The 13,786-nt window shown below is 38.9% G+C and overlaps 1 protein-coding gene across 1 annotated transcript; it reads left to right on the top strand.

Moving 5' to 3' along the window:
• Positions 1-632: 632 nt before the first annotated feature.
• On the top strand, positions 633-13,541 carry LOC140169838 (uncharacterized). Its single transcript, XM_072193148.1, has 3 exons — positions 633-1,226; positions 6,838-7,244; positions 13,062-13,541. Exons 1-3 carry the CDS (start codon positions 769-771, stop codon positions 13,259-13,261), a joined length of 1,065 nt encoding a protein of 354 aa, XP_072049249.1. The 5' UTR covers positions 633-768; the 3' UTR covers positions 13,262-13,541.
• Positions 13,542-13,786: the final 245 nt, after the last annotated feature.

A 13,786-nucleotide genomic window follows, 5' to 3' on the forward strand; every position in this document is an offset into this window, starting at 1 on the left:
CACGGTTCCGCCATTATGCACTGCCTCGAACTGGCAGCATACATGAAAGGAAGAATTATGTAACCTTACACAGAACGTTATGACTAGTTCAATTCCCATTCATGTATGCTGCCAGTTCGAGGCTCTCCCGCACATAGTGCATAATGGCGGAACCGTGCAAGTAGCGAATATGCATGATAACTGAGAAAATAAGTTCTTGTCATCAGCGTCTCGAACTCGAGTCGTTTATTCTCTGGTAGCCAGGCTGAGGCTGGTAGCACCAATTTGGGGTTTGCTGCCCTCTGCATTTAAAACCCATAAGCATCAGGCCTGCATAAGCATAACATATTCTAGAATCACTGTCTTAATTAATTGATAGCCTAAGTCTTGCATTACATAAGGCAGTGACTTTATCTACAGCAAAAATACGTATTTACCAGCAATTCAGAACAATAATCAGTGCGTACTTGAATAAAGGATTTACTTTAAATTTCAATAGTCTCTTACCCATCATTAAAGTCCATTTAAAGAACAGTCGGCCAGTGTGCGCTATTCTCATATCCGAACGTCACATTTTCTTTAGCGTTCATTATTTACTGAAGCGAGTTTACGCGTTAGCCAGCTGATCGACGGCTGTGATTACATCATGAAAACAAGGGTGGTGAGTTGTGTGAGAAAAGGTGCTGTATCATTTGGCATTTGTTGTCAACAGGGAAGCATAACGACTGAAGTTATTGTGAAATGGTGCTACTGAAAGTGTGTGCTTTCTTCTAATCACTGGCAGGGGTAATGATTAAATACCGTATTAAAATGGGAGGCGATAAAGTGAAAGTTCATCTCTCCCGAAAACGACTCGACAAATTCCCGGAAGATCATCTCACGGAGATACAGGAAGATCTTGTCATGCTTGATGTCAGCCGAAACTCCATCCAAATTATACCATCAACAATCATCAACTACCAACGGCTTATAGAATTGGACATAAGTAATAACCGAGTTTATAGAGTTCCAGATGAAATTGTACATTTGAAAAACCTCAGAACGTTAGTATGCAAAAACAATCGGTTAAATTGTGCCTCATTGCCAAAAGATTTTGGACGATGCCCTGCTTTGGAGACTGTAAACTTTAGTGGAAACCTGTTCATAGATTTCCCAATGCAATTCTGTGAAATCAAATCTATAACGTGTCTTCATATAGGAGGGAACAGGATAAGGGTTCTTCCAAATCAAATTCGAGAACTAGAAAGGTAAGCTAGTCAAGTAGTAAATGTCATGAATGTAGTACCTTCTGAACCTTCTGAAGTTGTAGTCAGCAGGGCGAAAACCGCAAATCGCTAACTATTTGGTGACCTGCAAGCTAGAGGTTTTTCTTGAATATATCTAAAGATGGGGCTGATATAGTGGTTTGAGTGAGGGAATTCCATGCCCTTCCAGTTCTTGGGAAAAATGAGTTGTTATAGACGTCCTTCTTGATGAATGGAATTTCAACATGTAGGTGGTGGTTTCTTCTCAAACCCGCAGCAGAAGAAGTTTGAATATAGGCTTCTTTGTTGATTCCTACCAACTCATTTTGGATTTTGTAAAACATAGCTAAACGATTTCTCTCCTTCTGACAGCTAGAGTGTCCCATCCGAGATCTTCCAGCATTTGAGTGACACTACTTTCTCTTTGGTAATCCCCTGTGCAAAATCTTGCAGCTTTTCTCTGCACACTTTCAATCTTCTTTATGAGTCCCGCCCTGTATGGGTCCCATGCACACGCAGCATACTCTAAGACTGGACGCACTAACGTTAGATATGCAGTAGACTTCACTTCCCTGGACAAAACCACAAGTTTCTCCTCAGGAAACCCAGAGTCCGGTTTGCTTTGTTAACTGTGTTTGTAACATGTTCTCCCCAGTTCAGCTTATTATCCAGCTGCACCCCTAAGTAAGGATTTGAGTTTGGCTGCTGTAAAACTTGCCCGCAGAAAATATAGTCTCTGTGTGGAGGGTTTCTCTTCAAAGAAATTTCCATGACCGTGCATTTGGAAGGGTTAAAGCTCATCTTCCAGGTCTCCTGCCATGTTTCAAGAGATTTTAGATCAGCTTGTAGAGAGTCCATGTCCCTTTCATTTGACACCGTCAGAGTACACCAGGCAGTCGTCTCATGAAGAGTCTTACTTGGTTGCTCAACATGTCCGGGAGGTCGTTTATATAGGTTAAAAACAACAACGGCCCCAACACCGTCCCCTGTGGTACTCCAGAAAGGACCTCTTTGGGTGATGAAAAATTGCCCTCACATGCAACTCTCTGGGTCCTATTTGATAGGAAACTTCTGATCCATTGATGAAGGTTGTTTCTAATCCCGTAATGATGAAGCTTATTCAGAAGGCGTTCATGAGGAACCTTATCAAAGGCTTTGGAGAAGTCTAGAACTGCCATGTGCACTGAGTCCCCTTGTTCCAAAGCTCTTGCAATATCATCAACAGTTAAAATGAGTTAGTTTCAGTGGAGCGCTTAGATCTGAAGCCATGTTGTGAATCAACCAAAATATTATGCTGCTCCAAGTGATCCATAACATGTGAATGTATAATGTGCTCCAGAATCTTGCAGCTGACGCTTGTTAACGAAACGGGTCTATAATTTTCAGGCACGGCTTTGTCCCCCTTTTTAAAGATCCCACAAATGTTTGCCTCCCTCCATTGAGGTGGGAGAGTCCCTTGATCAACAGAAGCTTGGAACAAGTCTGTAAATATCGGCGCAAGTTTCTCAGCAAACATTTTGAGAAACCATGGAGGTATCTCATCAGGTCCTGCTGCTTTATTCGGAGACAGTTCTTGGAGTTGCTTTAAAACCCCCTTTTCATGGATAATTAAATCTGGAATGTCTTGAATACTGCTACTGCCAAGTGTAGGAATCGCTTCCTTGTCTTCCCTTGTAAAGACACTAGCAAATTGTGCGTTCAAAGCCTCTGCTTTTTCCTTCCCATCGCTAATGATATTATTGTTAACTTTGAGATCTGCGACACCGCTTTCACTTTTACCCAGTCTTTTCATGTATGACCAAAACTGCTTGGTGTTCTCTTTCATTGCAGTGGTAAGATTATTTGCAACAAACTCTCGCTCGGATTCATTGAGAGATTTCTTAAGTTCTTTCTGGCAAGACAAAAAAATTTTCCAATCATCACTACTTTGCGACTTTTTTCGCCTTGTTAAAAGCCCTCTGCTTCCTGCGCCTGAGTCTGTGGTGTGATCTCTTAAACCATGGCAAACTGTTTGGTTTAGCAGCTGTCTTTTGAGGAATATGCTTATTCATGACTGTCTTTATTTCACTTTCAAGATTGTCCCACTTTTCTTGCACAGAGACATTTCCCATGCTAAAATACTTGTCCTTGAAGGTACTCAACTCCTCATTAATCAAATCTTCATTTGATGATGCATTTCATTCATAATTCATTTATTTCATTTGCTGCGAAGCAGGCGACAGCCGACTAGATTTATGTCGAGATGACACTGCAGTACAAAGTTCATGAGTTTCTCCAGTCCGTGATGTTGTAGTGTACTACAAGTCTACGTCTACGACTTGAAACCAAAGTGGTAATGCAGGGTCAGAATTTCGATGAGAATCCGTGAATCGATTCTCGCAAAGATTCTCGTATTCCCAGATTTGCGTGAATCAGTGTTGATTCTCGCACTGTGAAACAAAATTCTGACCCTGGTAATGGCATCTGGCAGTATTATAGTTGTCAAAGTCTCCCAAAACAGTCTTTGCACAATGCACATAAAACTGATGTTCTTGTGGAAGTTGTGGTCTTCTTTTACCATGTGGCCAATTCCATGCCAAAAGTGCCTTTTGTAACGTCCGTAACAAAATTTCGGAACATTATTGCTCAAAACAGGAGCATTTATTTCAAATTTGCTAATCATGCCTCCATAGATTGATGTCAGACCTACTTCAAGATAGTAAAGAAAAAAATCCGAGGAAGCACCTTGACAGTTTTTTTTCATTATGAAAAACGTCCGTAACGCTCGTTTCTAATTTCTGTAGCTAATTAACTAAGAAAGCCAAAACAAAATTGCTTCATTATATTGAACATTAGGGTGTATACTAATAGCATATTAAGAAATAAAGTGTTATCCTAACAGCAAACATGTGTGCTATTCACTTAAAAGTTGCTAGTTGCATATCTGTAACGTCCGTAACGGTGGAATTGGCCATGTAAGGGGGGCTGTCATTTTCTTCGGCAGAATCAGTCTTTTTGAATAAAATTAACACACTATCTGTGGTCATCTTGTGACTCCCTACATTTTGGTCATCAAAATTTTCTGACCCTCCCCAGTCCCCATATCAGAAAGGAAAGGAGGAATGAAGTGAGAAGATGGAAAAAGAAGTTGGCACCCTCGGAATTTGAGCTGCAGACCCCTTGCATGCCAAGCACACGATCACCGACCAGACTGGTTACTCAGAAGTAAATTTGCTTGATAGTTCACATTTGCCCGGGCTAGCCTAGGATAGTAGAGTCCATTCCCATTGGAAAATCCCAACAACTATCTTCCAAATTAGAACTTCAACAGAATATAAAACATGCATCAATTGCAAAACATTAAATTTACAATGTTGCTGATAAATGCATTGATGTGCATACATACTCCCAATGCATAATACATGTAGTAGTGTGTAAATTTGAAGAGCTAGTTCTTAAGTAACCGACTGGTAGCCAGGTGTTTCGCTGGCCCGGTCAAAGAAACTGCATATTTTTAATGACTTATTAAATCATGCACATCACATGGGATGCATGCTTACAGCACTTGTTTTTTTTCATATGATTTTTGCAGTTATCGGTAGGGTAAAATGAACGAGACATTCAGTGATTGAATTTCATCAAATTAGGTTTGCCTAGAACTTACTTGCATGCTTTAATTTGAGTGGTGTCCTCAAACTGTGATGACTTTCCACAACTTTCTGTCCTCCATTGCTGTCCTGAAGTCTGCTGCCTCCAGTTCAGTGTCATCTTTCAGAGTGTCTCAGTCAGAGCAGCTGACCTGTCTTCCATTTTTCCGCCTCCTATGCTTGGGTTTCCAACGAAGCATTTTGATGCAGGGCCAGCAAACCGGATTCTTAGAAGTTCTTTCGCTTATCTTATGGCTTATTTTTGGAAGAACTCCATTGAGGTTTGCACATGATTTTGTTCCGTCCAATGCACAAAAGGTTTTAAATATTGCAAAAGAGGTGTTTTTGGTTAATGTTGCTCTGCCGAACCTAATTCCCCATCCAACCGGGTAAAAGATGATTTTTCCAAATCAAGACATCTAGTATTGGAGGCCTGTCCAGTCCAAAGTCCAAAAAAGAGCAACAAACAGAACAGAACGAAAGCTGCTCTAACCTCTAAATCCAAACCAAGGTGGATGTTAATTTTTTCTGTTATTTCCCATTCACATTTAAAAAAATGCATTTGGGTCCGAAACTTTTAGTTTGTAAATTGTAAAATGGAGTGATTGCTGAGAAAAAGCCTTCCAAAGTTGGCTTAAAATTTAAAATGCAAAGAAATCAGTACTAGCTCACTTCAAATAAAATTTCAGGGGTAGGCCTACCGTAGAAAAAATTGCAGTTGTTTATTTACATGTCTTTGAGCTTCCAAATATAGGCTTTACATGTACAGTGTATTATGTATTCCTATTTTCACCCATGATCTCCAGGGATGAAAAGGGCTTTGCGCACATAGTTTGCAATTTTTGTCAGAGGGGCACTTTTTCTTTCATTTTCTGCCCTCTGCCCCCCACTGGCTACGCTACTTCCATCCAGTGCACTTACCCATTTCTCATGTCTGTGAAAGGGAACACCCCCTCACTAAAAATGTTTGATGGGGATTGACCCCCATTTTTCAGCTCCCTCTCACCCAATGACCCCCTTTTTTGTTTTACTGAAGTCCTCTTCTTCTTCTACCTGTGTCAAGTACATTCCTATAGTACTTCAAGGGTATCGACATACTGCGACCACTGTGTACTCCCTCTCACTCAATGACTCCTGTTTTTGTTTCCTTTCACCAAAAAATTTGGGGAAATTTCTGATCTCTCACTAAGTGACCCTATTTTTTCATTATTTTTCAAATTTTTCAAAATTTTGTATCAACTTTTACATTTTCTCCCAGTCTCACTGAATGAGCCCCTTTTCTTGGTAAGATTTTCACCAGTCTCATGGAAAGCCCCCCCCCCTTTTTTTTTTTGGTGGGCCATCTCACTGAAAGACCCCTTTTTCAGTGTCTACATAGTTTTGAAATGCTGTCTGCACATGTCCCGTCACTTCCAAAGTCGAGTGCCCAGTCCACCCTTGGGGACGCCCTCGCGAAATCCCTTGGTTTGTACCAGGGCCTTTCAGAAGTGTCAGTTCCAGTCAATTTTAGAAAATACAAATTTGTCTGTTTTTTGGTAATTATTGGAAGTTGATTTTCCCGATAAAAAATTGAACTTTTGGAATTGTGTCATCAAGAGATACTAGTACCGGGTATATTTATTTTATGCTGTTTTGTGATTTCCCCCATTGAATGTCAACGATAACTTCGGTAAGTGTCCGCTTCATGTTCAAGGGGGGCGAGATGGAGCAGCCATATTTTGGCAAAAGCAACAAAAGGGAAGATCGCGAGGACGTCATGCCGACCGACAAGAATTGTAGACCATTGCATGCAGTTAGTAAAACGCAGTTCATTGACCAAATCAGTTTTAAAATAAAATTTGAAAATGAAAATGATTGTATAATTTATTATGATCACGTTTTGAATCCATTACAGTACCAGTAAGTGTTCACAGCTGGGTTTTATAAATCAATATTTCAGCTCAGCAATGCAATGTTATGAATATTTGTTTGTTTGTTTTCCTCTTCAGACTCGAACACCTGTATTTTGGAGGCAACCAACTCTCGAGCATCCCTGCCGAATTAGGCGACCTTCAAAGTCTTGTATCCCTAGTATTGTGCGACAATCGTATCGAAACTCTCCCACCAGAACTCACCAAACTAAAAAGACTCAAATCACTCAGTCTTCACAACAACCAATTAAGAACGCTTCCACCGGAAATCATCTCATTTGGGGAACTCTGCGAGCTGAGTCTACGGGGAAACCCGTTGGTGGTGCGTTTTGTACGCGACCTGACGTGGCAACCTCCGAGTCTGCTGGAGATGTCGGCAAGAGTTGTGAAGAATCGCAATATCACGTACACAGAGGAAGATCTTCCAAGGAATTTGATCAGCTACCTGAATTCAGCGCATAGGTGTCTAAATCCAAACTGCAATGGTGAGATTTGTTTTAAAGATAGAATAAGGCGGCAAAAAAAAAACCTGTTGTACGAGCCCGACAGACAGAAGGGGCAGGGATATTTTTTCTGGAAGGGGCACAATGACCCTAAAATTCACCAAAAGCTTGAAAAACCTGATCAATACTTGTCCATTGTAGTTTTGTACAGAGGTAATTTTCTTAAATAAAAAAAAAAAATATGACCTAAAAGCAGTCTCCTGGACACTCCCGGCTTTGGCATTCATAGGCCTACAGCTAAAAAAAATTAAATCCCCAAAATGCAAGATCTGTATTGGTCGGGCCTGTAGAACAATTTTGTTGTCGTTTTTATTGTCGCCTAAAGAGCAAACTTGGTTAAATTTGTCAAAAATGTGGTGAACGTTGTTCCTTACAATTTGGCCATCTCCTCACACGTCATTACATCATCGCTGCATGCTTTCACTGTTGAATAAATTTGACCTTGATTGTTTGTTTACATTTTAATTCGGTCTACATGTATCAAAGGGTGAATAGTACTGAATACATACATAAAATACAGTATGAAACGACATGATTCTTGCGGTGGTAACAACGTTTTTTGGAAATATATTGGCATTAAATAGTAGTAATGTTACATAAGAAAGTAATGGTAAGCTTAAAGAATTGTTGTGTACTTTTATTACTGTCAAGTTCAGAGATCGGTAAGCTAGATCGGCAGCTGATAGCTCATCTGCCGATTCAGATTCAAGGCCGATGCAGTCCATATCGGCACCGATCTCCGATTCACAGATCGGTATCGGCCAACACTACAAATTTCTAACACCAGTCTATAATTGTAGGCCTAGAGGAAAACATTTGCCTAGTCCCAGATATAGATCAATAATGAACAGTAGTCAAACATAATGTTCAGCTCTGGTTTCAGGCCACACAGAGCAATGATGTAAGATGCCTAGGTACAATGTACTATGAGTTGAGAATGCGTTGCATCATCCATTCAAGTGCGACTTATGTTTCAAGAGTACATTTCGCCAGGGGATGAGTGCTATTCAGGGGAGGCTATTGCTGCCTTACATTTTCTGATGGCTGTCCCATATTTTTCAACCTTGTTACGGCCCTGGTGCCATTTGTTACTTTTTTCTTTTTTTTAAATTTTAATACTTGTAAGCTTAAAGTGTATGCAAGATAAGTCATTCACAAAGTTGTCAATTTCACACACACACACCCCCACACACAAAAAGCGCATTAAGAAATGTATCAACGAATATTGCACTCAGCGGTGAATTTGACTGTTTCAGTTATGATGGGATTCCTTATTTCATTCCCCAAAAACTTACAGGATTGAAAGTGGGAAATTTCTTTAACCCTAACACTGCCAAATTTTTTTTATTTTTTTTGTTATCGGAAGGCAAAGAAGGAAAGAAAAAGGAGAGACGATGGGTTAGTTGAAACATTTTTCACAAAATCGTCTTTTTAACGCAAACCGATTACTTTCAAGAAACACTAACCATATCAGTATAAACATATACATACATGCTACAAATACAGCCTTAAACTTTATTAGACCTGCTTATGATTATTCATATAATCCAATTTGAAAATTTGAAAAAAAGTGTTTCAACTAACCCCACCCCTGGGGTAAGTTGAAAAATAGGGTGGGGTTAGTTGAAACACGGCTTGTAAAAATTTCAAAATAATTATTATTGTGTTGATACTTCCCTTGAAGGCACCCTTTAACATACAATCAGTGTGAAAAAATGAATAAATAAATATGTGGGAGTGCGGGTCAATACTTTGGACACAAGGTGACGAGTGTCACCATGGACCAAAACATGAGAAGCCTAAAATATTATAAAATGTACTTTCTGTGTGCACTTTTTGCTTGTATTATTGCTTTTTAACCATATTAAAGCAATATTGAAGAAATGGTAAACATGTTACAAATTTTAAAAAGTCAAATTTTAACCATATTTTTCTATGCGATTTTCATGTGTCAACTAACCCCACCTCAAAAGTTTCAACTAACCCCGATGCCTATTTTTACATTTCAAAGTTCATTACACAAAATAAGAAATACAATAAAACTTTTATTTAACATTATTCTGGGACTTACTACTAGTGCTTATGATACTCAAAAAATAATCCCCCGAATCTTCAAACAACATGGAGATAACGCATCTTTTCTGAGGGGTATAAAAATTAGTCAGTAAGTCAAAAAACAGATATTCCTTTCCCAAGCCAACACTGGTGGGGCATCAGTGCTGTTGCTAATTTGGTGGATGACCCTTACTATATACCTATTACTAGGTGCCAGTATTTTACCAAATTAATTTTTTGTGTCAGAAAAAAATACAATGTTTCAACTTACCCCGCGTTCCAACTAACCCCAATCTCCCCTACCCCTGGGAATTGTACACCTGGGAATTGGACCTGGAACCCCTTGTGTACCAGTGCTGTTATGCACAAGATCATTGTCCGATAGCCATGGGGGCTGGGGGTTTCGCTGGCCTGGCCAGCGATTCTGTGCGCGTATATCATGACTCGTGATGATTGTAGAATTAAATGTACATTGCATGATTGTATGGCATCATGATGTGGGATACGTATGTATTTTTACATTGTAAAAAATTGCTATACATGTACATGTACAAGGTGGAATTTGTGTAGCAGGTTCAGGTTATCTACAAAAAATGTAGAATGAGGAGCATTTTGTTCCACTACACCAGGTGCATCCACTGCTGTAGAGTGTAGATGACCAGGCTCAAATGTACATGTACATGTAGGATTATTTTAGGGTGTGCAAAAGTGGACTTTTTTCCCCAGGAAAAATTAATCTTAAAGGAAAATGTGGACCTTTTTTGACCCCATAAAAAGCTTAAAAAACATTTTTTTTTGCTTGCTACACTTGAAAATTAGGGTTTTGGGGTCTTTTTTACTACATGTATAATGCAAATTTGGGGGGGTGTGCAGCTGAAAAAGTCCACCAGCCTCGAAACCCAAGGAAAATAAGCTTATTTTTATTGGGTTTAAGTAGCTAACGTGTGGAATTTCAGCGGTTCATCTTTTAGCAATTGATGATCTGCAAGGTACATGTATGGTCTGTGGCTAAAAAATCAGGTCCTGCTCGTCAGACTACTGACTTGTATGTAATTTCAAGCTGACAAAAACTTCATATAAAATCTGATAAAATAGTAAAAGGTAAAAGAGACCTGAAGTGAAAAGTTGAAATGTTAATAACACTCCAGAAAAGACGCTATTACAATACAAAGCCCCAAAGGTCTGCATGACCTGCTCTGCTAATTAGCTGACTTGTCTGTGTATGCATGCATGCGCTAGTCACCCTGGTTAAGCATGATTATAATGTATACATGTAGTAGAACCAGTGTTTGCATTGCCAGTTTCTGTTGCTATGCCATACAATTGTTCCCTAAATTTAAATTTCAAAACAAGCAATGTTTGAAATATTAGTTCTGCCTTTTTAAAGTGGCAAAACCTCAATTTTGGTTAAATTATTCCTGAACCCATGATCATGATTTTGGCTCCTGACAACGGTATACCAGTCCAAACTGGTCAAATTTTAATACTATGAAGATAAATCGGTGACATTTTATCATCCTTATGAATCTAGATCACAACCATTCAGTAGTTTACACGAGCTGGAAGCGTGCCTGGTTGCTGGGTCAATGTCAGGCTAGGTTGTGTATTGGTACAGAATGATATGGGACTGATTGTTTGTCACTGAAATTATTATGGCCTGGGATGAATTGCAAATACATGCAGGGTAACAATGGTTCATTCATAGACAGATATAGCAGACCATACCATAGACTATGCCATTATAGTCGAATTTTGATGAAAATATGTTATTATTTAAAATCATGATGAACGCATCCTGTTGAACTCAAAATGATACTGTTCTATAAATCATCCCTCCATTTTGATGCCTGTATGTGGGTTTCTGACCAAATTAACCTGCTATTTCGTCATTTTAGCCCCAAAAGTGCTAATTGTTGTGCTCTTCACACAAATTTGTTCCACTTTTGCACCATATATTTCACCATTTTAGCTATATGGCAAAAAATTTGCACACAAGTTCAAATGCACACATTTGTACCATATTCTGTCGCCAAAAGGTGCTGCATGGATTCACTATTTCAAGATATTTTTTTACAACCCCATCCCCCCAATGTCAAAATGAAATCTCCCACGCTACTGACTTTGGAAAAAAATATCATATTTTCAATAGGCCTTCACAATGCCAAATGCCCATTGTTGTGGCAAATGAAATTTTCAAAAGACCTTTAGACAAAGCACAACATTGATGTACATGTACACAATTAATCATCTTTTCAATGTACAAGCCTAGTCTTAATATCACTGCACCAGTCTAATGCTTTGTGACAGGCCCTCCCTGACACTAATTGAGTACCATATTCGTCCGAGTATAATCCCACGTTCGAGTATAGTCCCACCCCCCATTTTTTCAAAAAATTCCATAAATTGTAAAAAAAAAAAAAGGATCATTCATGGTTGACCTAAAAAAAATTGCATTTTGAAATCATTAATTTAGAGTATGACATGAATACAAATTAGGCTAAGTAAAATAAAAAAACATGTGAACACGTCCGGGTTTTTGAAAAAAAGGAGGAAGAGGGGGCTTTTTATTTTTTATCGCAAAATCAGTGTGAATACCCATAATTCGAGCTGTTTTAGCGTACATACAATAATGCCTGGAAGAAGGAGGAGGCATCTTTTTATATCTTGTTCTGATAGATAGGCCCCCTCTAACTATCACAAAACCTTATAAAAGTGTTTATTGTATATTAGCAAGGCTATAGAAAGCATCTCTATTTCCTAGACATATTTTTTGAAAAGTTATAACTGAATTTCAAAAAATAAAAATAAAATTGAAGAAACCTCAAAAAAGGAAGTGGGAGGGGCGTGAAACATGTTTATTTTTTTATTTGGCCTTATCAATTTTCATATAAAAAATACAAAACATCTTGAATTTGTCTTTATTTTTTTTATTTTTTTAGGGCAACCATGAATGATCCTAGCATCTAGGTCTAGGTCCAGGGACACTCCAAAACCAAAAAAAAAAAAAAAAAATTGTGAAAAATGTTCACCTAAAAAACGGGTGGGACTATACTCGGTAATTACATGTACAATACATGTATACTGGACAACATACACTTCAAGCTGTATGATTATAAATTTTACAATGCAGGTATGCACAAAACAAATTGGTATGGTACTATAATGCATAGGGAGAATGCACAAAAAAATGCAGTAATTTGCCCATTTTGCAGGGGTGTGGGGTGAGAGTTCAGCTTTTAGCTGATTACAGCTATTTTTATTGCCAAAATTTATGGGTTTTCTTTTATTTTCAGTCCATATTTGGTGTTTTACCCTGATTTTATGCTGTTTTTCAGCTATTTCAGTAATTTTCCTCTTTTATTTTTGGTGTGATTTTGGGCATACACATTTCCAAAAACCTGAAGTATCCATAATGATCTGCAATACAGTCCATGTTAAAAAAGTATAGAAAATACTCAAAATAGATTGATCATCGCAAAACGGCTGTTTAAACGTGATCTATTGTTATGACCAATAGAAACCAAGCCCGATTACAGCACTTCCAGCAAACTTATTGGGTTCTCAAGCCATCCATTAGAAAAGCAGTAGACTCATGTTGTATATTGTTATAATTGTAATCTGCAAGTGTTTCTATTCTAAGTGTTTCTATTCTTAAGTGTTTCTATTCTAAAATTTGAATTCCGTAAGATACCAAGGCCTACCATAATTAATTTTAAATCTTTTATTTTTTATCATTTCACACAGGTGTCTACTTTGAATCCCACATTGAACACGTCAAATTTGTTGACTTCTGCGGCAAATACCGCCTACCGCTGATGCAATACCTCTGCTCGCCAAACTGTACCTCGCCATATGCGTCCAGCTCCAGCAGCAGTAGCGAGACGGAGTCGGAGGACGATATGCCAGTTTCAAAAAACACTTTAAAAATGGTGCTACTTGGGTGACAGGGAGCATGGTCCAAACTACATGTATGACTATACCAAGCAAGTAAAATTGTAATCTGATGTATATTATATTGTATTTCATAGTATGTTAAAATTGTAACGGTGAATATTCATGCTGCACGCAAACAGTGGCATAGCGAGGAGGCGGGGAGACACTTGCCCTGGGCGGCTGGCGCAACCTTAGAGGGGGCACCAAATTGACCAATTCAGCATCAATTCTGCACCCCCTCCAAGCGATGAAAGTCAAAATTTAAGACCCAAATTCAATTTCATTATCCAAAATTAACTTTCTGCAAGTTGTTTTGGCAGGGGGCACCATTAATGTATCCTTGGCCCCGGGCGTCACAACCCCTAGCTACGCCACTGCATGTACATCACCTTTGCAGTATATGTAGGACTAGCCCCGTTCCACAAACCGCGACACCTCTCGAATAGCGAATCGAAGCGAGCACCAAGCGTAGCGACTACTCTCGGTGCTCACTATTCGAGAGGCGTCACGGTTTGTGGAACGGGCTACGCTCGTGC

The sequence above is a fragment of the Amphiura filiformis genome, chromosome 14 (genome assembly GCF_039555335.1).
Source record: "Amphiura filiformis chromosome 14, Afil_fr2py, whole genome shotgun sequence".
Lineage (NCBI taxonomy): Eukaryota > Metazoa > Echinodermata > Ophiuroidea > Amphilepidida > Amphiuridae > Amphiura > Amphiura filiformis.